The sequence below is a fragment of the Curcuma longa genome, chromosome 2, assembly GCF_044706935.1.
Source record: "Curcuma longa cultivar G26 ecotype Majalengka, Jawa Barat chromosome 2, ITB_CL_G26_1.1, whole genome shotgun sequence".
NCBI lineage: Eukaryota > Viridiplantae > Streptophyta > Magnoliopsida > Zingiberales > Zingiberaceae > Curcuma > Curcuma longa.
The window spans coordinates 16,307,715-16,335,602 of record NC_133862.1 but is presented as its reverse complement, the minus strand read 5'-3'; the positions used below and the strand labels follow the sequence as shown (position 1 = coordinate 16,335,602).

The 27,888-nt window shown below is 38.0% G+C and overlaps 2 protein-coding genes and 1 pseudogene across 2 annotated transcripts in view; all 3 read right to left on the bottom strand.

Annotated features, from left to right (window-relative positions):
- Nucleotides 1-5,950: 5,950 nt before the first annotated feature.
- Nucleotides 5,951-10,413, bottom strand: LOC141821718 (uncharacterized; annotated as a pseudogene).
- A 2,772-nt stretch (nucleotides 10,414-13,185) lies between these two features.
- On the bottom strand, nucleotides 13,186-13,891 carry LOC141819180 (uncharacterized). Its single transcript, XM_074706532.1, has 2 exons — nucleotides 13,293-13,891; nucleotides 13,186-13,198 (listed from the first exon to the last, which is right to left on the bottom strand). Exons 1-2 carry the CDS (start codon nucleotides 13,889-13,891, stop codon nucleotides 13,186-13,188), a joined length of 612 nt encoding a protein of 203 aa, XP_074562633.1.
- A 1,550-nt stretch (nucleotides 13,892-15,441) lies between these two features.
- The window catches only part of LOC141821403 (protein RETICULATA-RELATED 4, chloroplastic-like), a 33,610-nt gene continuing 21,163 nt past the window's right edge, over nucleotides 15,442-27,888 (bottom strand). The window contains exons 7-8 of the mRNA XM_074708835.1: nucleotides 16,056-16,181; nucleotides 15,442-15,755 (exon numbers count right to left, since the gene is read on the bottom strand). Coding sequence (XP_074564936.1) covers nucleotides 15,707-15,755; nucleotides 16,056-16,181 — 175 coding nt within the window. The 3' untranslated portion in view covers nucleotides 15,442-15,706. The remainder of the gene's footprint in view (nucleotides 15,756-16,055; nucleotides 16,182-27,888) is intronic.

The following is a 27,888-nucleotide window of genomic DNA, read 5'->3' as shown; positions in this document are numbered from 1 at the left end:
TCCCACGTTGCTTTGAGTGTCTTTTTCTTTAACTTGCATTGCTTCTTCTGGTTGGGACATTCGGATCTGAAATGACCTTTTTTCTTGCACCCATAACAGGTGAGATCCATCTTGTTGGTAGATGGTTTGTTGGAATTTACTTTTTGCACCATCTTCTTTACTTCAGATTTCTTTATTCCGTGCTTTTTCCATAACATCTTCCAAACTAGATTGACTAGTTTGGTTGTAACTTTGTCGTTACTCTCGGAATCTGATAATGATAATTCTTCATATTCATCTTCCTTCTGCTTTTTGGACCTCTCTTTCTTTTGTTGGTCCTGCAATTAGAGTTATACCTTTATCTTCCGTTACGACATTAGTTTGTTCATATTATTCAAATTCCGAAAATAGCTCATTAAGTTTTATTTTACAAAGGTCCCTGGAGACTTTATAAACATTCACCATAGATGCCTACAAAGTGTTCCTCGGGAATGCTTTCAGTGCATACCTTATGACATCCCAATTTTCAATGGATTGTTCGATCCCGTGCAGTCCATTCAACAAGTCTTTAATTCTCACGTGAAGTCCACTTGCTGATTCCCCTTCCATCATCTTGATATTGTACAATTTATTGATAAGGAGATCTCTCTTGCTGACCTTTGTATCTAATGTGCCTTCATGTAATTCAATAAGTTTGTCCCATAGGTCCTTGGCACTGATGAAGGGTTCGACTCTGTTCAGTTCTTCCTTGGTCAACCCGCATTGAAATGTTTGGGTTGCCTTTGCATCTGCTTCAATTTTCTTCCTTGTGGCCGCATCCCATTTGTCGCAAGTTTGTGGTAGACTGTCATTATCGATCGGGATTGTGAATCCTGTTTGAATGACGATCCACATTTCCACTTATGTCTTTAGGTGGTACTCCATTCTACCTTTCTAGTAGATGAAGTCCTCCTCAGAGAACAGAGGTGACTTTGCGGTACTAAATCTTTCCTGATGAGCCATTTAATTCTAGAACAAAAATAAACAACAAAACTGTTCCAAGACTTGGTCTTGGATTAGCAGTGCGGGAGAAAGATAAAATAAATCGATGAAAATTCAAAAAGTTTGGAAAACTTACTCGACCAGTGGTTGCACTATGTTCGAGCACCCCTCGCTCTGATACCAATTGTAGGATCGTTGAGAGCGCTGGAGGGAAGAGTGAATAGTACTATCGGTAGCATTTTTTATTTTCATAAATTTGCCCGTGAATTCTTACGATCAGAATAATAAATGCAACAAAAATGTAAATCACAAAGACAAAGAACACGAACACAGGTGTTTTACTTGGTTCACATCCACAGGCTGCTACTCTAAGGCCCATGATCTCTTGATCGTTTACGTTGGGTAATCAACTAAATAACTCCCCTCTTACGAAAGAGAGTTTAACGATTACAAAATATCACAACGTTAAAAATGTTACTGTCCTTAGAAATGAAGTACAGAATCAATTTAGATTTTACCGAAGTAGAAGGAAAGAAGACTTCTCGTGCACCACTTCGGCGTTATGACGACACTCCTGGATGTTGCTTCACGCGTAGACAGTCGTCGGTTGTCATTGAATTATTATTCTGAGGGGTCTCCTTTGGTACTCTTATATAGGGGTTTCCAGGTACCTGGAAACCTTTCCAGGTGCCTCCACGCTGTCCGCCGATCCACAATCGACGCTGCTGACTCGGCATTTCTAGGCACCTGTATCCCTTTTCGAGCTCCTGTATGTTGACGTGGAGGTTCTGGATGAACTTTGTCTTCCGCAACGCTTATCCAAATCCAAGCGCCTGGAACCACTCTGGGCGCATGGAAGTTGAGGTGTCTTGACCACTAGGACTCTTTGATGGGCTTCCGCAAGTATACAGAATGTCGTCAAGTAATAAAAGATATCGACCACAGGGACCGAGGAATCAATCACTAAACAATCACAAGAAGAGTGGAGAGATCACATAAATTTGGGTTGAGATGGAGAAAGTGAGAGTGTAGTCGAGCTCCTAAACCTCAATCGAAGTAAATTCAACTAGTGACAGGATTGTGAAAACGATCCTAGGACTTCGGATTCCTCGAGATTATGTTTGATTGACTATGGACTTCTTACCATTCTTCAATGTTTACACATTTGTAGAGATTCTAATCAAAATATCCAATTAGACCTCATCAGGTTTCCTTGGAATAAAATCAATAATCCTCTAATATTACGATTGTTAGTTCGATATGACCCCAGATAGCCTGGTTATAGCTCTCCCGCTGTCATCGGACACTCCAGCATACTACTAGTGTCCTACCCCCTATCACCGGGTATCCAATTAAGGACCTCTCTCTAATAATCAAAAAATATGATTAAAGGTTCAACTTCTGTCACAAGACACCCTAGTCATACGATCTTAAAATTTCCTTAAACCACAACTCATCCTCATCCTTATAGATTCATACCATTTACATTTATATCATCAAATAAGCATAAGACACAATATCCATAAAACAAATGCACAAATATATCATAGAACATGGTAAACACAAATCCATAGTTATAATCATCCATAATACATCTCGATTCCTCCTACATCATAGAATCTAAGGTTCTACTCCATGACGGAGAGGATACAATGCAAAGAAGATGTAAAGAAATACATTTAAATCCTAAAATAAGGAAATAAAACTTATCAATGGATCTATTCTTCTTTGCCTTGCAATCTTCTCATCGACGGTGGATGGATGAGACGGAGTAGCCCCAAAAGGATGGACAGATCATCGATTTTTGCATCGAATGACGTCTATGGTGGCTCACTATGACTCTCAAGGTCTCTCCCCTCTTTTAGGGCAAATGAGGGGGGGGGGGGGGGGGGTATTTATATGCCTCAGCTATCAAACCATGCGTTGTCGGTCCCCTGGAAACAAGGCACGACTGTGTGCTGTTGAGCCTCTGGAATCAAGGAGCTATTTATCTTCTCCCCAAGTCGCCGCTTCTAGTTTCTCGTCCACGCAAACGCCACCAACGCATGGAGGACCCGGGTGCGCCGTCGGACTAGTGAACTACCGTCGTCTCCACTTTCTCGAGCTGCGACGCCATCTGCAGCTTTCCTAAGCCGCGACGTCATCTATCGCTTCCCCGTCCGCGCGATTGTCGTTGACTGCAGGGAGGAGAAGCCGGAGCACAAGTGCCACTGCCGTCGTCACATTGTCCTCTCTCAATCACGTGCACCGGCGGCTTTCCGTTGGTCACAACGATCGCGTGCCGCGAGGAACAGGGGACCTCCACCCACGTGCCTCCCGAGCACGACCGTCGCGTTCCTCCTTCGCCAGTGATTAGGAACCCCAACCGCGGCCTCCTCCTTCCCAACTAGCGGCCAAACTTCATGAGCGTGAGATACAAGGAAGCTTGGCCACGATTTGCTTTCTTGATCATGCCACTCCCCCTTCTTCCTTTGCTCTGCTCGTCGGAGCCATGGTGGACCGCCAACCCACTTTTTTTGTTTGGCTTCTCCTCGTCCCGAGTGCAACCCCTTTGTTGGAGCCTGCCCTAGTGCAACCCCTTTGTCGGAGCCTGCCTCCACGGTCGGCGGCTTGTGAAGTCGTCGAACCTTGGTGTTTAGTCGCCGAAGCCCTTGTGAAGAGCTGCCATCGACCACCAGTAAAGGGTAACTGATGGAATTGTTGCGGGGAGTTTTCCATTGAATTATTGCGGGGAGGTTTCCATCAAGTTGTTGCTAGGAGTTTTTCTATCAAATTGGTGCCGAGAGTTTTACCATTAGGTTTGTTGTTAGAAGCTTGTGAAGCTTTTGGAAAATGTTCCATCGTCAGAAAGGTTCTGACCATTTGCCCTAAATCGACGATCAAAGATTGACCACTAAAAACTACACCGGGATTACGATTTTCGATGATAGTTAAAAGCCCTGGAAATGATCGCGATAAATATTATTGCATGGTTTTCGAAATAAGATTTTTCTCTCGAATCAATCGCTCTCGATCATCGACTAGCACCGAAGACGATGATGTGACTCGTGACTTCAGAAGTCATCCAGATGAGAGCTTGTCATTGATCACCAATAAAGGCGGTACTTCGGCAAGGACCGCTCGATTGATACCAACTTTGCTCAACGTCATCAATAAGGTACGCGTTGAATAATTTGTTATGCTATAAAATTTTAATTTCCTATCATACTTTGTACTCTATTATTTTCTATATTTGCATGCATGTGTTATGATAATTACTGTTAATTATTTGTATATTTTCACTGTACATGTTTGCAAAACATGTAAACACACACATTGCACCGAGACGATCCCAACACTGTGACCATCAATTGGTGCTCTCTCGAGAGCGATAGCTGGTCAGTGGAAGAGAGTCCACCGATGGCACTCTTAGATAGCAACAACACAACAACTGGTCCTCTTGGACAGCTACTCCCTTGGGTGGTCGGTGGCCGCAAAGTGGAGAAGGGGTGGCAGTAATGAGGAGAAGAGAAAAAACCTAACCTTTAAGTTTTCCAATTTGTTAATTTTCTCTTCCATCTAGATCTATTTATAGATCACTAATGGATTTGATTCATGAATCTAAAACCCGTATCCATTAGTCCAAAATCCAAACCAATAGCCTTAAGTTTGGTTTAAGACTAGACCATATTAGTTCAAAACTAAATCACCTTTTAATGAAAACCAAACCAATTTAGTTATAATTAAATCAAAGAGAGTTCACTTTATCTTCAAAAGACGTGGTACTTTCATTTTGATAAAATATCTTTTATATTTGTCCTTTGTCTAGTCCAACCAGATTCATTCTCTCTCGATTTGAGAATCTAATTCTTAAACTCGTTTTATATCTTTTGGATAATCTTGTAGTGTGTATGACCTTATAAGTTTTAAGTTGCCACTCATACTTAACCATTAATTATTGATTGATCATGAGTGGAACCTAGTAGTATATCATGACCTCTAATTAATCAAAAATTCATAATTGATTTTAGAACCACTTTTGAACCTTTCAGCAGCTACAGTTGTTTATGTATCTGTTCTTTTCACTTATTTTATACCCGCTTGTCCTTTTTTAACAACTCTACTCTGTCGTAACCTACTCAGCTATGCCCCGGAAGCAATCCAATTCTAATCTTGAATTTACCTAAATGGTGTTATACTATCATTCAGTTGCTCAAATTGCCCACCCTCATCAGCTCCAACAAAAAGTACATGTTAAAGCAGACCTATGATACCACTCTCCAGTATACCTTTATAACCATCCTACATTTGAATAAGAGTTTTTATGTGACGAAGCATTTGATTTTAACAGAGGAAATGTACTGGTAGCATGTTGAGTTATTGCTTTACATAGTTACATTGTATATCTGTAGTTTGTTTATGTTATAGCTGTAGGAAAAATTGGATAGGAAAATATCAACACAAAACACTAAACTCTACTCAATTCTCAAAAAAATCACAAGTATAATAATACTACAACAAAAACAGTCATAGACATCGGTGGAAAACCGATGTCTATGAGAAAATCGACTGATGTCTATGAAGGCGTTGTAAAAGGTCTGACATTTTAGACATCGGTTTGTAACCGATGTAATACAACTCAACGACATCGGTTTTTAACCGATGTAAAACCGATGTAATATCACTCAACGACATCGGTTTCGCAACGGTGTAAAACCGATGTAATATCTGTTTAACATCAATTTTAACAACGGTTTTCGACCGATGTAATATCACAACGACATCGGTTTTGCAACGGTGTAAAACCGATGTAATATATGTTTAACATCAATTTTAACAACGGTTTTCGACCGATGTAATATCACTTAATGACCAAAAGTACTGATATATTTAACATCATAATATTATAATTCACCAAACAAATCACAAATAGAAAAACACCGATATATTTAATCACCTCAATATTTACAAATAACCAAAAGTAACTAACACAAATATTCTTCTTGCAACATATTACACATTCCCTCAGCGTTTTCATCCTCAGAAGGAACTAATAGAATCCTCAGCGTTTACAAATAACCTTTTGACTGTTGTACTTCTTCTACAGATACAAAATCTCCATCTAGCATAGCAATGAATCATGAGCCACTCCATTCACTTACTTGGAAAAGGCTTGGACCAGCAAGCTTTAAATTCTTGGATGCTCTCCGTAGACTTCTGTTCTTCCTTTAATGCATCAAATTGTATGACTGAAGTCTCTTTCACTGTTACCTAAAAATAAACCCAGAAAATACTATAATAAACCCTTAATGCAACAAATGTCAAGGGCAGATGGCCAATAAATATACTATAATAAAAAAAAAAGGTTCATGCTCACCTAAGTTCTTATTTGAATCCCAGCTGAATGAAGAACTCAGAAAATACTGATTCTCAATGTAAATGAAGTGTTGTGCAGCTCGGATGGCATGAACATAAGCTTGATGTATACTCATATCAATCAATACATTTTTCCCACAAACAAGGTTCTGAAAATGAAAGTTTTCGGGTTTACTTTAACTTACAACAAGAACTGTGTTAACTATTAAAATTGCAATAATAAGATGTATGTGGATGTATACCTTATTGGAAGCATCGCTTGGATCTTTTGGGAAACCTTTTGCTGAATTTGAATCAATTGACCGAAAAATCTGAAATTTTTTAGCAATATAGTTCTAAAATTTATGGCACATAAATATGTCAAGAACTAAAAGTTCTAAGATAATTCTACCTGAACGTGCCAAGTCTCAGGATCATTATCATTCCTGTATATTGTATCATCACTCCCTATAATATCTAGAATTCTGTCAATACTGAGCAATGAGTCAGACAAAAAAATAAGCAAAACTAAAAAAAAATCCAAACCAAGTTCAGAAAGTAAAGCTTTATTTAGTTAATGAAAATTAACTTTCTATTTTACTGAATAATTACCACATTCTAAGAACTGTCAACATTTTTAACAAAAGTGTACAGTAGCATTCTTCCTCTAGCAGCTACATCCTCGCCCTGTACATAAGCTGTCCCAATGGCTAAAAGGGTTTCATTTTCTTTTGTCGTCATGTTCTGCAGAGACAATACCAAAGTTATTAACAAGAAATTTATTAAAAAGAAACCAGACTAAAAATGTTCAGGATGAATGATGTTAGGACAAAACATATTCTAGAGCATGTCAAGTTAAATAAACTGCCAAAAATTCTATGATTTCTTGTTCAACTTACAAATAATGTGACCACTCTAACAGTAAGCGCATTTTCAGAGGTTTGCATCAAAATTGTAGCTTTAGTTTCCCATTGTTCTCCAGGTATGGCAAGTCCTAAAATGCAGATCTCAAACTCATCGATAGTATAATTTTTTTGAAGATCATCGGAGTTGACATTATCATTGTCATTCATGTGAACAATATCTTGATCAGCAATAGAACTAAGGACTTGATTAAGAGGTCGAACAACCTGCAGAACAAGAGTTGATACTAAAAGCATGCGAGCGAATTATGTGAACCGAAATAAATGCTTGCCAAAGAGTACCAAAATTATGAGAAAGCAAGATGCTTCTGCTATTTTCACCTTCTCAACTGGCCAGTAATTATCATAGTTGCATCTAGATGGTAGCTGGCATATTTTCAAATAACCCTAAGACGAAAAGGCAATGTGACTTGTTTTGTGTTCCTTGTAATCAAATTAACAAAATCAACTTAAAGGAACTTATAAATATCAATTTGCAATTACCTCTGAAGTAACATATATTAATCCATGATTGCAATTTAAATTGTGCAGAACAGTGAAGGCCACAATGGAGCCATCGCAGAGCTACAGAGATTCAAATGAGGAATCTTAGATAGAACAAAGAGAACAATCTTTTGTGTTAGATGATAAACATGAAAAACGGCATCTTAAAGCTCAACCATCAATGATATAAAACCATAAATCGTAAAGTGATATTCCTTTCAATGAATAGACCTTTTTCTGCCTTTACAGTAACCAAGTCACATGACAATCCAACTACAGGATCTTCAAGTTCATTAGTGTGAAGATATCCTACAACAACAATTCTTCAAGTTCATTAGATTCATATAAAGGTGCATCTCCATAGATGCAGTTTCTACACATAGCACTATATATTTATATATGCTTCAAAATCAAGTAAGCCTAATTTTCATTGTTTTCTCAATTTTCACAACAAAGCCACATCTTTATGAAGGAACAAAATCAAATGCTTAATTTTCCAACAAAAACTTATTTAAACCACACTTTGATATACACACAAATAATATCTGTGTGAAGCAGAGTTAATCTCAAACAGCTCTTTAGTGTCTAACTAGAAAACCTTAAAAAAAAGCTTAAGCCTGCTATGAACAAGCTCATTTATAAATTCTTTTTTAGCTTTATTCATGAACAATGTTCATTAATCACACAAAGGCTGTGTTCACTACATTATAGTATCATAAAATGGCGCATAGGTGTTTAGTATTGTTCTATCAGCACAGAGAAACAAATAGTAATAAATCAAAAGACAGGAACATTCACCTCAGCCTGTATGTCGGCATGCCGTCTGACCCCAATGGCATCATACATGACAATAAGGCTGAACCCTAGGCACACTAGGAAGAGCGAGTCGCCCACCCCATGGCACAGCGCCACAGAAGCAGTGAGCGTCGTGCACAGCGCGGAGTGCGAAGAAAACATTCCCCCGGAGGTGAACAACACTCCAAGGTCCCACCTCCTCTCAAAGAAGAAGTTGAGAAGCATCTTAATGGTCTGAGCCAGAGACCAAGCGACTAATCCCGATATGAAGGTGGGGTTTCCGGCGAGCGTCCACAGGAATGGGCTAACCCGGTCCCTGGACACGACCGCTGTGGTGCTCATCAGAAACGTCCCGATCCCGCCGCAGCAGAGGAAGTCCTCCCGTTCGCGTTCGCAGCCATCGGGCAGGCCGCCGCGCAGCCACGACTACATCTTTGGCCGATGGGAGAAGACTAAACCGCGGAGTGAATGGAGAATGATGCATAACGGATTGAACGAGGAAGAGGTGGAGGCGACCGGGCCGCCGGGAAATCGTCTGGTGGAGGAATCCAAAGCGATGGAAAGGGGCGAGGGTTTAGGGCACTTGAGCAGGAATGAGTAGCGATCGGGTAAAGGTGGGAGATGTCCCGAACGAAGGTCTTCTGTGGAGTTGAAGACGCGGCGGACGTGTCTAGCGTTAAGTCCGGGTGTACTATTGGAACCACGGGTTTAGGAGTTTTGGAAGCGCGTATTTGGAGGGAGAGAGGGAAAGAAAATACCAAAATATACAACGGTTTTAAATTGTTATTATAGCTTTTAAAACCGTTGTTGAAAGCGCAAATAGACATCGGTTTTAAATTGTTGTTATAGCTTCCAAAACCGTTGTTGAAATCGTAAATAGACAACGGTTTTCAAACTGTTGTCGTAGTCTTCAAAAACCGTTGTTGTAGGCGGACATAGACAACAGTTTTGAAACCGTTGTTGTATCCTCCAAAAATCGTTGTCGTAGTCTCCCATCAACCTCTCAAAGACATCGATTTTTCTTAAAACCGTTGTAAAACAGTAAAAGACATCGGTTTTGTCATAAAATCGATGTCTTTTGAGTGTTGTTAAAGACCGATTTTCTTGTAGTATTAATCTTTGTCCATTAATTATATAGACATAGAATCAACATAGTCTTTGTTGTATCTATCACAACTAGACCATTAATGGTTACGTACATCAATATAATCAAATGACATAGATCAATCATAAATGTGTGACATGAAAATTACATACAAGGTGATCTATTCATATCAATTTTCAACTAGTCCTCCTTAACCAAAGTGAGATCAATATATTAACTTAAGTTATATAAAGTGTAATGAAGTAAACATTAAACTTTATATCTGATAAAAAAAATCTTAGTATATAATTAAACATATATAGAAAACATATATAGTACAAACTCCTACTAGATCTAGATTTCACCAAATTGAATAACACTCATATGAGTGGTATGCTCATAGAAGACATTGGGTAGTAAATCCTTTGTAAAAGGATCTGTTATCATGGAGTTTGTGCCTATGTGTTCTATCAAAATCTATCCACTTTGTATTCTTTCTTTCACAATAAGAAATTTGATATCGATGTGCTTGGATTTTGTCAAGCTCCTATTGTTGTTAGAATATAATACAACTGATCTATTATCATAAAATAACTTCAATGGTCTCTCAACCCTTCCCAAAATACGCAGCTCAAAGATAAAATTTTTCAATCATATTCCATGATTAGATGTCTCATAACATGCTATAAATTCTGTTGCCATGTTGGAAGAAGTTGTAAGTGCTTGTTTAGCACTTCTCCAAGAGATAGCTCTATCAGCCAATAGAAAAACATAACCTGAAGTGGATCTCATGCTATCTTTGCATCCCACAAAATCAGAATCAGAATATCCCATGATCTCGAGAGTATTTGACCTCTTATATGTGAGCATGTATTCACTAGTTCTTTTTAAATATCTCATTACCTTCTTTGCTGCTTTCCAATGATCCATTCTTGGGTTGCTCAAATATCTACCCAACACTCCAACAATATACGCAATATCTGGACGCATACAAACTTGAGCATACATAAGACTTCCTACTGCTGAAGCATAGAGAATCTTTTACATTTCTTGAGTCTCAAAGCTTCCTTTAGGGCACAGTTTAAGACTAAATTTGTCTCCTTTAGCAACTGCGGTGTTACTTGGTTTACAATCTTTCATGTCAAATCTTTCAAGCACCTTATCGATATAGCTCTTTTGCGATAATCCAAGAATACCTCGAGAACGATCACAATGTATTTAGATTCCTAGTACAAAAGATGCGTTACCAAAATCTTTCATTTCAAAATTTTTAGAGAAAAATCTCTTAGTATCGTTTAACATACCTATATCATTTATGGTAAGTAAAATATCGTCAACATATACAACCAAAAAGATATGCTTACTCCCACTGAACTTATGATATACACAATCATCTACCACATTCACCTTAAAATCAAATGAGATGATAATTTGATGAAATTTATGATACCATTGACGAGAAGCCTGCTATAATCCATAGATAAATTTTTTAAGTTTGCAAACCATACTCTTTGGATCACCCGATACAATGTATTTTGGTTGCACCATATAAATTGTTTCCTCAATGTCTCCATTGAGAAAAGCTGTCTTGACATCCATCTGATAGAGTTCCATATCAAAGTGTGCGATAAGTACCATGATCGTCCTAAAAGAGTCCTTCGTTGAAACTGGAGAAAAGATTTTCTTAAAATCAATCCCATATTTTTGAGTATAACCTTTAGCTACAAGACGTGCTTTATACCTTTCTACATTACCATTTGAATCCCGTTTGATTTTAAAAATTCACTTACAACTAATGGGTTTCACACCTTCTGGTAATAAGATAAGTTCCCAAACTTTATTGTCTTGCATTGACTTATACTCCTCATTCATTGCCTTGATCCACTTTTTAAAATTTGAATCTTGCATGACTTGACGAAAGTTGATTGGATCATCCTTCGTCATGCCATTATTTTCCTCATGTTCTTGGAGTAGTATTATATAATCATCTAGAATAGCACTCCTTTTTCTCTAGTGGACCTACGTAAAGGCACTTGTGTATGCACTAGTTCTTGAGGTTGTAGAGTTTATTCTTCTGAGGGTTGATTGACAATGTCTTACTATTCTTGTATTGCGTTTTGATCACTGACAAGAATAAAATCATGATTATTATCAGAAGTAATCATAGGAAGATATACTATTTCTTCTTGAAAAGTAGTGAAAATACATTCCTCCTCAAAGACAATGTTTGCTACTTTATTCTTCCCCCCAAACTCAATATCCTCAAAGAACATTGCAATTTCCGTCTCAAAGATTGTCTTTACCTTGGGATCATAAAACTTAGAGCCCCGTGATCACTCAGAATATCCAATAAAATAACTACTTACTGTTCTAGAGTCCAGTTTCTTTTCATGAGGCCTATACGGTCTAGTTTCAGCCGGACATCCCCAAATATGAAAATGTTTTAGACTTGAATTTCGCCTTGTCCAAAACTCAAAAGGTGTTTTAGTAGTTGCTTTAGTGGGTACTCAATTTAGAATGTAAGCTGCGATCTTTAATGCTTCTCCCCAGAGTGACTCTGGTAAAGTTGAATAGCTAACCATACTCCATACCATATCTTTAAGAGTCTGATTTCGTCGTTCAATTACACCATTCATGCTTGGTGAGCCTGGCATGGTGTACTGTGGGACGATTTCACACTCCTCTAGGTATTGAGCAAAAGGTCTTGAACATTGTTCACCTGAACTGTCATATCTATCGTAGTATTCGCCACCACGATCAGATCTGGCTTTCTTAATTCTTTTGTTGAGTTGATTTTCACCTTCAACCTTAAATAATTTGAAAACACCCAATGTTTGAGTCTTTTCATAAATAAGAAATAAGTATGCATATCTAGAATAATCATCAATGAATGGTACAAAATATTGTTGACCATTCCAAGAAGGTGTTGGAAATGGTCCACAAACATTTGTATATATCAATTCCAATATTTCTGTAGCTCTATATACACCCTCTTTCTTTCTTTTAGTCTGTTTGCCCTTAATGCATTCAAACACAAATGTTTAAGTCTGTAAAATCAATGGAATGTAAAATCCCATTCGATACAAGTCGTTCAATTTTATTTCTAAAGATGTGTCCTAAACGTCTGTGTCATAATACACCTGAGTTTTCGGTATTAAATTTATGTTTAGTACCACGTGGTTCAGCATTAAGGATCTCAATATAAGAAACACTAATATCAAGCATATATAGATTGTAATAAAGTATAAGTGAACCGGTTCCAACAATATTAGAATTAATAGATAAACTGAACTGATTGTTTCTAAACGAAAACAATAACCTAATTTATCCAAATTAGAAACAGAAATCAAATTCCGTCTAAATGACGGTACAACAAAAATATCTATTAAATCTAAATAATAACCAGTGCTTAACAACAATCTAAAATGCCCTATTACTTCCACTTCTACTGACTTGCCATCATCTACATAAATGCATCTTTCAGCATCATTTAACTTTCGGTAGCTCAGGCAACCCTGCATGGAAACACGTTAGTAGTAGCACCGGAGTCTAACCACCAAATATTTCTAGGTACTGAAGCTAAATTGACTTCAGAACAGACCAAATTTAAAAATGCACCCTTTTTCGCACGCCATGCGTGGTACTTAGGATATTTTTTCTTGACATGATCAGACTTGTTACAAAAGAAACAACCTTTCTTGTCATTATCCTGCTTTTGTTTCTTCACATAAGGAGCTTTAATAACCTCATTCCTTCTTTTCTTGCCCTCATCTTTAGTGGTGCTTGTCAAATGGGCACTTTCAGCCTTGTCTTGCTTCAACCTCTCTTCCTCTTGAACACAGTACGAAATGAGCTTATTAAGAGTCCATTTCTCCTTTTGACAGTTATAACTGATCTGTAACTGACTGAACTGGTTTGGAAGAGAAATAAACACTAAATGCACAAGCATATCGTCCGACAATTCAAGATTAAGTGCCTTCAACCTTGATGCAAAGTGGGACATTTCCATAATATATTCCCAAGCATTTCCCTTGCCTTTATACTTCATGGAAATTAAGCTCTTCAGAATTGTGTTTGTTTCCGCTTTATCACTTTTGGCAAAGCGCTTCTCAATCTCATCGAGATATTCTTTAGCTTTGGTGACACTATTAGACACCACACCTTTAAAAGCCTCAAGCATGCCACACTTGATGATCATAAGACTCATGCAGTTAGAGCGATCCCACTTCTCATAATTAACCCTCTGTTCAGAGGTACTAGAATCTGTAGGAGTAGTAGGTTGCTCTGTCATAATTGTAAGATCTAAATCCATGCAGCCAAGAACAATAAGGATGTTCTCTTTCCAATCCTTAAAATTTGCTCCATTAAAGATCGACACTGAACTTAAGTTAGCAGAAATCGTAGCAACATTTGTTGTAAAAAGAACATAAGAATATAACATAAATAACATGTGTCATGTCGAATAAATTAAAATAAATGACAAATCTCATCAAAAGATACCTAGTGCAACAACAATATCAAGTCTTTGGACAGTAATATTATTTGTAAATGGTACTCTTGTTGTAATAATCAAACACTAACAATAATATATGACAAATAATAAATCTATCTTTAGATTAATTTATTAAATTCATGAAAAATAACAAATAAACCTTAAAGTGTTACATGTTTATTATCACAAGTAAATATATAAATTTGTAAATATAAATCCTCCTTTAAACCGACTAATACTTACATAAATATATACATTTATAATTTATTTAATACCTTAATAATATCTCAATATATCAAATAAAATTAAATTCAAATATCAAAGGTCACTTTTGATGACATATAATTCAAATTTAATTTAAAATAATAGATATTAATAAAACTCATCCAATCCAATTAAAAAACTTAAATCAGTATTATAAAATAATTTTATCTAAATGAGTAAGTTTATTGGATTATGGGTAAACTTTTTTTTTTGAAATTTGATTTTGGGCCCACAATAGTTGGCCCGCCCATGCTGGAGACGTGGTGTTCGTTTAAGTTTTTTTTTTTTAAGAAAGAGAAAAAAAAACTTAAAACTGAATGCAACTATTTATCATTGTCAAAATCGACGCAACCGCTACACTGCCAACGTAATTTTCTAAAAAAAATAAAAAATAAAAATACCTATTCGCCGAAACACGGTTGGGTTTTTTTTCGACGGCAGTGTTCTACAGCGATTTCCTACAACGATTTTTGACGATCACTCGTTCGATCATGATTGCTTGTCGTGGGTCACTTATGTCGTCAAAAATCGACTTGGATTTGGTCGATTCATTCCGTATTCCGACGGCCAAATCCCAAAATCAAATTTCTCCATGTCCGACAATGAACAAGCGGATAAAAAACAAAACAGAACAGTAGGCGTATGAACAACCTAGTATAATTTATTGAGAATTTGGAATAACCTTCGCTCTGATACCATTTAAGAAAAAATTGGATAGAAAAATCTCAATACAAAACCCTAAACTCTATTTAATTCTCAAGAAATCACAAGCATAATAATCACAGAAGCATACCAGAACTCATAATTTGCAGTCGATCTTGAGCAATGATCTTCAATTTGTAGATTTTCTTAAAACTCCAAAGAGTTTTATTGATGGGGTACAAAACTAAAACGTCGTTCTGCAAACTGAGATCATAATCCCTTTTTATAATTATCCAAGTTTATTTATTCTAATTTGGCCCCTCAACAAATTAAAAATTACACGTGATATCCATACTATTATATTCATGATAATTAAATCCTTAAGTCAAATTTTTTAATCATAATTTTGATCACATTAATTTTTGACTTATTTAATTGATAACATTAGATATTTATAATTATAATTATGATCTTAAAATTTTAATAATAACATTCAGATTTGGTTAACATGAGGACGTATATCTAACCCACAAATAGCGTGCAACATAGTTGCAGAACTTTGCATTTTGATAAATCGGCAAATGTGAGCAAATACCATGTGAAATCAAATCTTCTTGGTGGCCGAAAGTTGACTTACATACCACATAGATTTTTTTATCAGAATATTCAAATCAACCTTTCCCACAGCTTTCAGCAGGCGATGCAAATTGGAATGTTGGTACGAGTGCGTTATTCCCTACTCTTTTGAACGCCCACCCAGCGAGCATAATCAACCCACCTGCACAATGTAGAATTTGACCATTAATTTATATGCTTAACAAAAAAGCTCAATGTTTTAAAAACTGAATCAGGGCTGATGAACTAGATTGTCAGTCGGTTCCAGTTCTAACGGGTTAAGTGAAAGCTCACGTAGAATATACAATAGTTTTCTTTTTCTAAGCAGGCCATCTGACGTTCCTGGTTCAGTTCTTGGGACATTCAGGAGCTTCCTGATTCAACCATTTGAGCCATGGTTGAATCAGTCAACCCAATCCAATTTTTATGGCATTCCTCAAATGCCCATATAAGAGGCACTTACAGAAGTGATCCCAAGAATGTATTTCCTGTGCGAACTGCAAAGCACAAGGCACTAAGTGCCAGTTTGTTGTTGTGTAGCAATGGCTCCAAAATACGCTGTTCTATGACACCCGCCAACACTTGGTACCTGATAAACATAGAATTTTAAAACTAATAAATCAACCCATCATAAGAAGTCACAAAATTCTACTCTTTTCAGTTAATCAACAGAATTGCTTTAGTAGTAGTACATTTAGAATTACCACAAAACCGTAAGACCAACATGATTTATTGTGATTTTCTCGTAACAATCTTAGTCAATACTGCTACCAGTCAGCACATTGCCATGGAAGGCATCCATGGTAAATTGCAGATTGGAATGCAAATCGTCCATCAAGTCTAATGTACATAACTGGTAGCAGTAAGAAGAATGCCTAGACAATAACTAGCTAATTGAATTATTAGCGTTAACAATATAAATTAGTTCCTTCAAGTATCTCCCCTGCAAATGAAGGGAAAGTGTCAGCACAATAAATATATAAATTGGTCCCATTTTTAATAGCTAAAGATTTTGAGAATAGTGATTAGCCAACCAATTTTAACTAGTTTACTACACAACTTGCATGTGAAACAATGAATCTATTAGCATATGTTTTATAAATCTGAGGCGTATCAGAGTGCTACAAGCATCAATCCTTGAAAGGTGAATAGTAGATGCAACCATTGAGAGGCCACTCGTTGCAATGATCTCAAGAAAACCTGATAGAAGTTTATGCTTCCACACATAAAATAATTAATAGAAGATTGGAAGCTGAAAAAAGAAAGTAGAGAGGTCATTATCTATTGAGGTAAAACTAATTAAAATAAATTTATAAGTCAAACTCCTAGCAACTTGAGCTTTGAGAATAGTGGTTAATCAACTAACTTTAATAGTTAGTTTGCTACACAACTTGCATGTGGAACAATCAATCCATGACACGTAATGGAGTAGTATAAGCATCCATTTTTCATCTAAACGAAAATAGTATATGCAACCACTGAGAGGCCACTAGTTGCAATGATCTGAAGAAAGAAGTTGTTGGGTAATATTTATGGTTCCCCACATAAAATCATTAATAAGAGATCGGAAGTTGAACATAAGATTAGAAAGGCTATTATCTGTTGAGGTAAAAATTAATTAAAGCTAGACAAGTTCTTAAGATGCTGCTTCAAAGTATGCAATTTTAGCCATACTTTAACTAATCGAGTTCTCAATAACTCCAGTTCTCTATAACTAATCTCCACATAAAATTGCATGCAATTTGGATGAAAAAAAAAAGATGGTGAAATAATGTTTTTCTCCAAGAAGATAACATCTGTACATTCAGTGACAAAAGTCACTGTTATTTTTTTCCAGAGAAAAACTTATATGGTAGAGCATAGTGCACATATAATTATTTTCTACATAAATGAATGGATTTTAGATGTTAGAGAACAGGAACATAGTAAAAAGCACTCATTGCAAAGAAAGACAAACAATAATAATAATAGCAGAACCGCTATTTGGACTCAACTACATGAATGAACTTTATGCAAAGAAATATTATTAGAAGTATTTCAATTAATTAAATTATCCTTTATTAGATTCAAGAAAATTTTCTTTGGCCTCCTTTATCCTTTATAGCTTCCATTTTAATGAATTTCATAACTAGATTAGAAAAAATAATTCCTCATAGGAACCCTAAGTAGCCACACCCCTTGATGCAACACAAAAAATCATACCATAAAAACTTAAACTCTTGATTGCCAAAAAAATATTATTAAAATGATAGACGATAAGAACAAAAAATTCTAACCTTTTTATAAGGGCATATCCAATGGAGATATTTGAAGAAATATCCCCAAACGTTAAGGGGGATATTTGAAGAAATATCCCCAAATGTCAAATATCCCCCATTGGGATATTACTCAAGACATTAGAAATCACCAGGCAAAAAATTTTACCCGGTGATTTCTAATTATTATATTAGAAAAAAATTAAAAAATAAAAATGATATAGTGGACTAGGGTCCACGTGTAGGCTAGGGTCCATTTGTATCTATTGTAGGTTTTCTTAATTATTTATTTTAAAAAAAATCAAACAAGCAACGGTTTAATTGAAAGCAAGGGTTTAATTATTTTCTTGAGAACGTTGCCAACGTTCAATTTTTTAAACATTGGACAACGTTCATTTTTTTTTGTTATATATACATCGTATTTTCATCCATCTTTCATCACAAAAAAAGCCATTCAATATAAAAAATTTAGAGAGGGATGGATAAAAATTCCAGTCATTATTTTAGAGATTTGTTGGATTCTCTAAATATCGACAAAAATTCAAGTGGAAAAAATTCTCGAGTTCGTCCTAACCTCCTCAATTTCCATTTGTAGGACCGATGCATGCACTAGAGGGGGGGGGGGGGGGGGGGGGGGGGGGGGGGCGGGGTGAATAGCGCATTCTTTCGTTCGTTCGACTTTATAAAAATTAGCAGCAGAATTAGTAATAACAAGCAGAGGACTCGCGGATTTACTTGGTTCCTAATTCCCCATGATTAGTACGTCCAAGGCCTATGCACGGGAAGGCGTCCGTCCACTAATGATTTTCTTTTCGGACCTTTGTCCGAAGGCGGAGAAACTCGTCTTACAGTTCACAATATAATAATGATAAAGTGCAAGACAATTTGACTTAAAATAAATAGCAAACTCTCATGTAGTCGATCTGGAAGCCCTTGAGCGCCACGCACTTCTGAAACTTCTCCAGTTGCACGAGTCTGACTCCATTCACGTTCAACGTCACCATAGGATAAAGAATGAGTAGAGAAAAATTTTCCTTGTGGTGCACGTTGAGGCCTTATATAGACTCTTTCGGACGCTTGGATTCTTATCCGAGCGTCTGGATCCGATCTGATTCGATCTATTTAGTCTTTATCGGGGCTGATTCTTCTTGATCCGGGCGCCTGGACCATCCTGGGATGCCTAGACCGTCCGGGTGTCTAAAATAACATCCGGGCGCCCGAATCCTGTCAACTCAGGTTTGACTTGAGTTGACCTCGAGTTTAGTTCGATTGCTTTTATTTTCTTCTCCTATGTTTCTTCAATCTTGCTTTCAGCTCCTGATTCCTGCAAAATAAGCATACACACAAACAAAACAACCTAAGTCTACATATAGTCCATCTGATCTACTAGACTTATCTATGTCTTACCCTATAGGTTTAACCTACTAGGCTTACCCGTGCTTAACTTTTAGAGCCGTCAAACGGGTCAACCCACGGCGGGATGGGCCAACCCATAGCGGGCTCATCAAATGGCGAGGCGGAGCGGGCCGACCCACCAATTAGGCGGGTTACGAAATCTCCAACCCAACCCAATTCAAAGCGGGCCGCGGGTTAGGCGGGCCAACCCGCGGGCCTATTAAAAAATAAAAAAATATTTAAAATATTAAAAAATTTAAATTTTAATTATAATTTAAATGGATTAAGTTGAAATTTTTAAGTTTAAATTATAATTTTTAAGCTTAAATTGTAATTTAAATAGATCAAACCCACATATTCATTAAGTTTTCTACTTTAATTTTAAATTTTAAAATAAATAAATAAACTTTCTCAACCCGCGGGCCAACCCAAGCCCGCCGCGGGCCAACCCACGCAGGTCGCGGGCGTAGGCGGGCTAACCCATCTGAACCCATCTTAAAATGGGTTGATAAAATTTCAACCCAATCCGCCTAAATTACTTGGCGGGGCGGGCCAACCCGGCGGGCCTAACCCAAATTGACGGCTATATTAACTTTCAGTTAGGATTAATCACTTCCATAGGTAAACTTCCCACCTGCCAAACATCCTATTTGGACTTTCCCTTGCCTAACCTCCAATTAGAATTAGTCACTTCCATAGGTAGACTTACCACCTGCCAAACATCCGATCACCCTTAACCTGTTTAGACTTTCCCTTGTCCAACCTTCAGTCAGGACTTCCTTGCCCAGCCTCCAATCAGGACTTCCTGCCCAGCTTCACTCACCAGGTCTTCCTTACTCAGTCGTCCAAACCAAGTAATCCTTACCCAATCCTCCAGATCAAGACTTCCTTTGCCTAGCTGCAACTAGAACTTTCCCTGCCTAACCTCAACTAGGACTTCCTCTGCCTAACCTTAACTGGACTTCTCTTGCCCGGTCTAATCGATTAGGACTTCTTGCTATTCTTCTGGTCAACCTTGATCTGACTAGACTTCACTTACATCCAAACATTAGATCCTATTTGAATCAACCTTTGGTCAAACAGACCAAACCTAGATGTATTGTCAAACATCGAAACTTTGAAAACATACTAGTGCACCTTGCACCAACACCATTTTCCCCACAACACCCATATAATTTCCAACCTTTTCCATACCCACCGCTATATTATCAAAATTTCCAAAGCTATCCAAATTTTTCAAGTAGCGACTATCGAGCTCCATTTTATATATGTCCCTCGGAATATTGACAGAGTAGTCAATATTCTATGCAAGCTCTGTTTCATGGAATTAATCTACTTCAATTACTGGGATTCAATCAAATGAATCGAGAAGGGCTAGTGTTGATGCTAGTGACAGTGATAAAGAGATAGAAACACTTCATGCAGTCTCTCATTCACAATTTCCTTTATTCTCAACAGAAATAGGGCTTGACAATATTATTCTCGATCAAGCAACCGAAATTGACAACCAATCGGATGGAGATCATAGCAAGCGAATAGTGTGAATAACAGCAGATGATAAGCTCATTGCAACAGCCTACACAATCATGAGCGAAGATCTATTAGTTGATAATGGTCAGAAGAATGAGTCTTTTTGGAAATGAGAAAAACGGGTGGTGGAATACTACAATACCAATCAAGAGAAATGAGCTAAAAAGAGAACTGCAAAAAAATAAAATCACATTGGGCTTCGACGAAAAAGATCATGAATAGATATAATGGAATCTACAATAAATGATACAATGATTGTTGGGATCGTCCCGGTGCGTTGTACGTGTTTACACGTGTCACAAACGTGCGTAACGGAAGAAAATACAATAATTAAAGTTAATTATTACAATACATGCATACAGGATACCACAAGTACATGACATAACTGAAATTTAAAATTTTTCGGAATAACAATTATTCTACGCGTACCTAATAGATGACGTTGAACAGGGATGGCATCAATCGAGCGGTCCTTGTTGAAGTTTCACCTCTACTAGTGATCCACGCTAAGCTCTCGTCTGGACGGCTTCCTAAGTCACGAGTCGCATTACCATCTTCGGTACTAATCAACGATCAACAACGTTCGATATGAGAGAAAAACCCTGATAACCAAAACACGCAACATTTGTCGCGATAGGTTTTCAGAGTTTTTCTAACTATCACCAGCAATCGTATTCCCAGTGTAGTTTCGATGGTCAACATTTAACCGCCAATTTAAGACAAACGATCGGAAATCCTTTCCAGCGATGATGGAACAATTATTCGGAAGCTTCTCAAGCTTCCGGTTGTTAACCCTGACATTGGCGCATGACTTCTCAGGTGGCTAGAAACGGTTTCCGACAACAGAGAACACTCCGGTGGTCAACGGCGGCAATCAACACAAATTTCGACTGACATATCCCGACAACAACCTGATGGCAAACCCCAACAACTCCGATAATAACCCTTCAATGATGGCAGACGGCAGCCCTTCACGAGGGCTCCGACGGCTAGACACTGAGGTTCGGCACCTTCACAAGCCACCAATTGTGGACAGCTAATCACCGGCGGTGAACAACAAACTCCAGTGGTGGCTAGACAACTCCATCAGTCACAACCAGTCGAAATGCCAGCTCCGACATTGGTCTAAGATCACGATCGTGGATGTCAAGATCCGGGAGGAGCTTCAAAAGCACCGGGCATTCGGTGAGGAAGGCGAAATGGGCGGCACTCGGCTAGGATTTCCCTTATCAAGCCCGCAAAGGAGGTGGCGGCCCTCTGGTTCTCTTCCTTCACTGTTGGCGAACACCGGAGCAGAGCAATCGCGATCAAGAAGCTAGGGACGGCGACCGAGAGAAACCGGCAGTGCTCAGGAGAAGCAGGGGACGGCGTAATCGTGGAAGAGGAAGCACTCGCCCAATCCTTGAAGGAGGCTAGGGTTTCCAATCGCCGACAAAGAAGAGGGCAGCGGCCACGCTCGAGAGGGAGAAACGCGCTGCTAATCCCTTGAATCGTGATTCGCAGCGAGCGTACAGGGTAGAGGTCGGAGAGCGGGTCTAGGGTTTCGGCGCTCCTTCCTCCCACGCGGTCGGGGCGGCCTTATACCGAGCTCGACCCAATTTTTCCGTCGACAGATGCAAGATCGAGGAGATCCATGACCTCATCGCCAGTAGAAGCGGAATTGCGATTCTCGCGTGCATGCGATGGCCCATGTAGGCGTGTACCGGAGGAAGAAGCCAAACCAAGAAGAAAATACCAAATCAACTTGAACTGGATTTTTAGGATTTACTATAGCAAATCAGATTCAATTTGGTTCAAAACTAAATCGCTTGGTTCAATAACCAAACGACCTCCGATTTGACTGAAACCAGTTTTGTTCATTTTGTCTACACAAAACAAAACCCCTCATCTCTTTTGTTTTACCAAAACATCTTCCATCATAAATAAAACCAAGTTGGTTCATTTTGTTTTCATAAGACGAAATCCTGTTGAGATGTATACTATAAGCCTAGCTTTTTATATGAACATCTAATTTGAAATGAGAATCACTTTGATCAAATATTTGCATTTTATATTTTTTATATATGTTAATGCAGTTGTCCAATTAATTTATATTGTAGATAACATGGTGTGTGGTGTCACACAGAAGATTATATTATCAGTTCCTTATAAATTATAAATAGTAGCTCACAACCAAGATGAATAGGGACAAACCATTGAAGTGGTTATAGTGTAATTGGTATTAGTTTATTTTGACTATAAAATTACACTAGTACACTTTATGTATATTGAGCAGGACCGTTTGAGGTTGTTTTTTTTATACTAACTATATAAAAGAATAAAACCTCTGTTATTATGGATGTGCGTCCTCTTAATCCCAATATAATAACAAGCATGTATATTTAGTATTTATTTCTTTAACTTATCAAAGGGTGAGATTTATTCGTTAAATCAAGAGGCCCGATGAGTTGGGAGATAATGTTATTTATATGGTGTGTTGTTGATTATAGAAGGAATCTGTGTCCTGATTATTTAGACTGATGATGTCCCCTCGAGGAGCAAGGATTATCATGTAAATCCTGCAAGTGGACTTAGTCCTACACAAGGTTTAAAATATCGAGCCGTGCCGGAGTTTCGGTCCTGGACCGGAACGATACAGTTTCGGTACCGTATCGTACCGTGCCAGTATAGTTTCGGTATTTTTAAAATATAAAATATATTAATTAAAATAAAAAATTTAATCTAAATATTTAAAAATAAAAAATAAAATTTTTTTGATAATTTTATAGGTTTTAATAGGGCCTATTTAAATTATCCCGAATTATAACTTTGAACTATAGCTAGGAGTTAATTATTAAAATCCAATTAAAACCTAAGTTAAAAAAAAAAAAAAGAAAAACATCGCGGTCGCGCGATCGCTGCATGCGGACGCGGCTGCGCGGAGTGTCGTGGGGCCCCGGCGGCATCGCCGGCTCCGGGCGACGCCTCCGGCGGCGTCGCCGGCCCCGGGCGGCACCTCCCCGGCGCGGCGTCGCGGGCCCCGGGCGGCGCCTCCGGCGGCGTCGCCGAGGCCTCGCGACGCCTCAGGAGCGTCGCCGAGGCCGCGCGACGCAGCCGGAGGTTCCGCCCGGGGCCGGCGACGCCGCCGGAGGCCCCGCCCGGCCGGAATTCATGTGCCGGCGCTGTGTCCGGTGCCGGTGCCGCGGCGGAACGAGATTTTTCGTGCGTATCGGGCGATACGGTACGAAATTTCAATCCTTGGTCCTACATGATAATAAAGTTGAGTGGTACTACTCTTGGAATTAGATGTTAATTAATTAAATTGTCAGTAACTCATTTAATTAACGGGCATACGATATCTTAAACACAGGGAGATTAATGCACTCATAATAAGAAGAAACTCATATTGTAATATAAGATTGGTGCGGTAGTTCAATAATAACTCTTTAATGGAATGAGTTATTATTGATAGATTTAAGCTGTGTGTTCGGGCAGAACACGGGAAGCCCAAGCCCATCAAGAAGCCTAAACCAATTCCTCCTCTAGGTCCCTATTATAGTCTCTGAATAAAGCCTCATATCCACCCAACAGAATTTCTGTTAATTCTGTTATCCAACAGAATTCTGTTAATTTTGTTAAGCAACAGAATTTCTATTAATTCTATTATCCAACAGAATTCTGTTATCCAACAGAATTCTATTAATTTTGTTAGCCAACAAAATTCTGTTAATTCTGTTATTTTTTCCTAAACTTCCTAGGGAGGCAAGCCTATAAAAGGGGAGGAGAGGGGGCGGTGTTATAGCAAGATAACTCTCCTAATCTTACCTCCTAGGACCGGCGCCCCTTTGCTCTATTTCTCTTCTCACCTCTTGCTAGGGCCGGCGCCACCTAGAAGTTGTTCTTCTCCTTGCTAGGGCAGGCGCCACCTAGAGGTGATTCTCCCTTAGGGTCAGCCACACAAGTTCCCTACTTCTCCTCTCCTAGGGCCGGCGCCTAGCCTTGGTTCTCCCTTGGTTAGTGGCGGTTTAGAGAGGAGAGGAAGAGAAGAAACCTTGGTTCTCCCTTGGTTGGTGGCGGCTTGGAGAGGAAAGGAAGAGAGGAAGAGAGGAAGAGAGGAAGAGAAGAAGAGAGGAAGAGGAAAAGGTGGTGCCTCAACCATAGGTTCTCCCTTCCTTTATTGCCATCGGTTTGAAAGAAAGGAAAACAAGTTGGGTGGTGATTATCTTTGTAGATCGTCGCCCACACGACGTCCAAGAAAAGGAAAGGAATACAACAGAAAATCAAGAGATTTTCATGTACAAACCATCTTCTATACAATCTACAAAGGAAAGGTACAACTAGTTTAATTCTGCTGCGTAGTTAGTTTTTCTTTGTATGGATCCTGAATACCAACACAAGAGTCCAGCAATCTTATGCTTCAATCAAGGTGTGCTTCGATCGGTCAAGAACTTGCTTGATCAATCAAGCACATGTCTGATCGAATATGTGGGTTGCTTGGAAAAGTTCCGTCCCTGTAAAATTTTTATCTGGGAGAAATTTAACAGGACGGAATTCCAAGCACTTTCAAGTGGTATCAGAGCAAGATTCTGACTCTGTGTGATTGGTTTCAGTTAATTTATGCACTGGTCATATATAAATTTAGACTGGATAATAGTAGGATATGTAAATAGATTAACTATGTGGTTGCAGGATTCCTAGTTCCAACTATTATGACCTAATGTGTGTTATGTATTGTGTGTTGTGCATGGATGTAATAATTATTTTAATTTACTATTCGATCTAGATTATATGTAAACTCCTTCGTGGACTATAGGATCGATGGATATAAATTATTTTTTATGTTGTTGCGGCTTGTATCCTTACTATGCGTGGTTCTATTTTGATGACCGGAGACCGGAGGCGCAGCTGAGAAGGAAGTAAGATACACGCGATTACATGATCGATGGACGGCATACTGAAGAACAGCGGATATTTGATGAGGCCATAATAGTTGAAAATTTACTTTTTCATATTTATTGCCTATATGTTGTTTTGATATGCTATTTTTTATGTGTTGTTATGTTAATGCATGCTTAAAATTTCTTATTTTAAATAACTAAGTGGGAGAGGGATTATTTAAATTAATCACATGATCTCCATTACTGTTTGTAAGTGATGCATTCAAACTTGCGCGTTGGCTTTAAGTGTCTTCCTCCATATCGGATGAGTTTGTTTACGGATCACTAGATCAAATTTCCTTTATGGATGATTATAAGAAATTATTTAGGTATGTGTGATCTTCTCTATCTGAAGGGACAGAATCCTAAATAATGGACTTAGTATCAAATAATGGTATACACTTAGGCGCATTTAATAGTATCCTCCTTATCGGAGTCACTGTTATTATTTGTGTGATCAAAGATAAACCAACTATTAATTTTATTTGTCATAAAGTTAGGTTGACAAGATAATAAAATTAATGGGTAAAACCTCCTCTTATAAATGTTTGAATTAGTATACGTCCACACAATTGTGGCATACGAAATTCCCGGTGTTTGAGGTGTTGGTGAATTTAAATTATATTATTTGAGAAATCAATATTATTTTAAATTCTAAAGTTTTGACCAAATATGTTATTTTGTGATTCTCAGGATTTCATTATGGCTTTCAATTCACTTGCTGTTATTCTAAAAGAAAACAAACTTACTGGTCTAAATTATATTGATTGGAAACAGAACTTGGACATTGTCTTAACTGCTGAAGAATACAAGTTTGTACTTTTTGAGGTCTGTCCTAGCGTGCCTGATAAGAATTCTAGTGAAGAGGAGATAAAGAGACATAGGAAATGGGTTAAAGCAGATGAGATGATGCGGTGTTACATTTTGGCTTCCATGTCAAATGTGCTGCAACATCAGCATCAGGCCATGCATATTGCCTATGACATGATGCTCAATCTCAAAGAACTCTTCGGACACCAGAATCGGGCTGCAAGGCAGGAGGTCATGCAGTCTGGACATTGGAAGGTAGACTGTCCTCGTAGAAAAGAGAACAATAGAGGTATATCTTATTCATTAGTTGTTGAAATATGTTTAGTGGTGTTATCTACCGGTACCTGGTGTGTAGTTACGGGAGCCACTGATCATGTCTGCAATTCGTTACAGGGGTTCCAAGAAACTCGACGACTACGTGAAGGGGAGATTACCGTCTACATGGAGAGATGTTTATTTATCTTTTGAGAGAAATAAAACTTTGATTTTGAGGGATTGTCTTTACGTACCATGTTTTAGAAAGATTTTAATTTCAGTTTCTAAATTATTTTTGGATGGATATTCTGTTTCTTTTGATGACAAAATTGTTATCAAGAAAAATAGGGTTAATATCTATTCTGTACGTTGGTTGGCAATTTATATACTCTTAATCCAATAACTCCCACGATGCAACAAATGAAAATTAATAACACATCTTCTAATTATAATAAGAGAAAATAACCTTCGAAAATGAACTAAACATATCTATGGCATCTAAGGTTAGTTCATATTAACTTGAGTAGAATTCAAAAGTTGATAGCCGATGGACTTTTGGATTCACTGGTAGTGGAAAATTTTCCAACCTGTGAGTCTTGCTTGGAAGGAAAAATGACCAAGAGGCATTTTAAGGCAAAAGGGGTATAAAGCCAAAGAAGTGTTGGAATTGATTCAATTCTGACTATCCAGGCAAGAGGTGGTTTCGAATATTTTATCTCTTTTATAGACGACTATTCGAGATATGGGTACATTTACTTGATACGCCACAAATCTGAGTGTTTTCATAAATTCAAAGAGTACAAAGCTGATGTGGAGAAATGTCATGGTAAAAGTATCAAGACACTACGATATGATCGCAGTGACGAGTACCTTTTAGGAGAGTTTAGGAATTACTTATCAGAGGCTGGGATCCAATCCCAATTGTCTGCCAACAAAATGGTGTGGCAGAACGAAAGAATAGGGCTCTTATGAAAATGATTAGATCAATGATGAGTTATTCAGAATTACCGAATTCGTTTTGAGATATGCTCTGGAAACGGCGGCGTACATTCTAAACTTGGTACCTTCTAAGTCAGTACCTTCTACTCCCACAGAATTGTGGACTGGGCGTAAGCCTAGTTTGAAACACATTCGG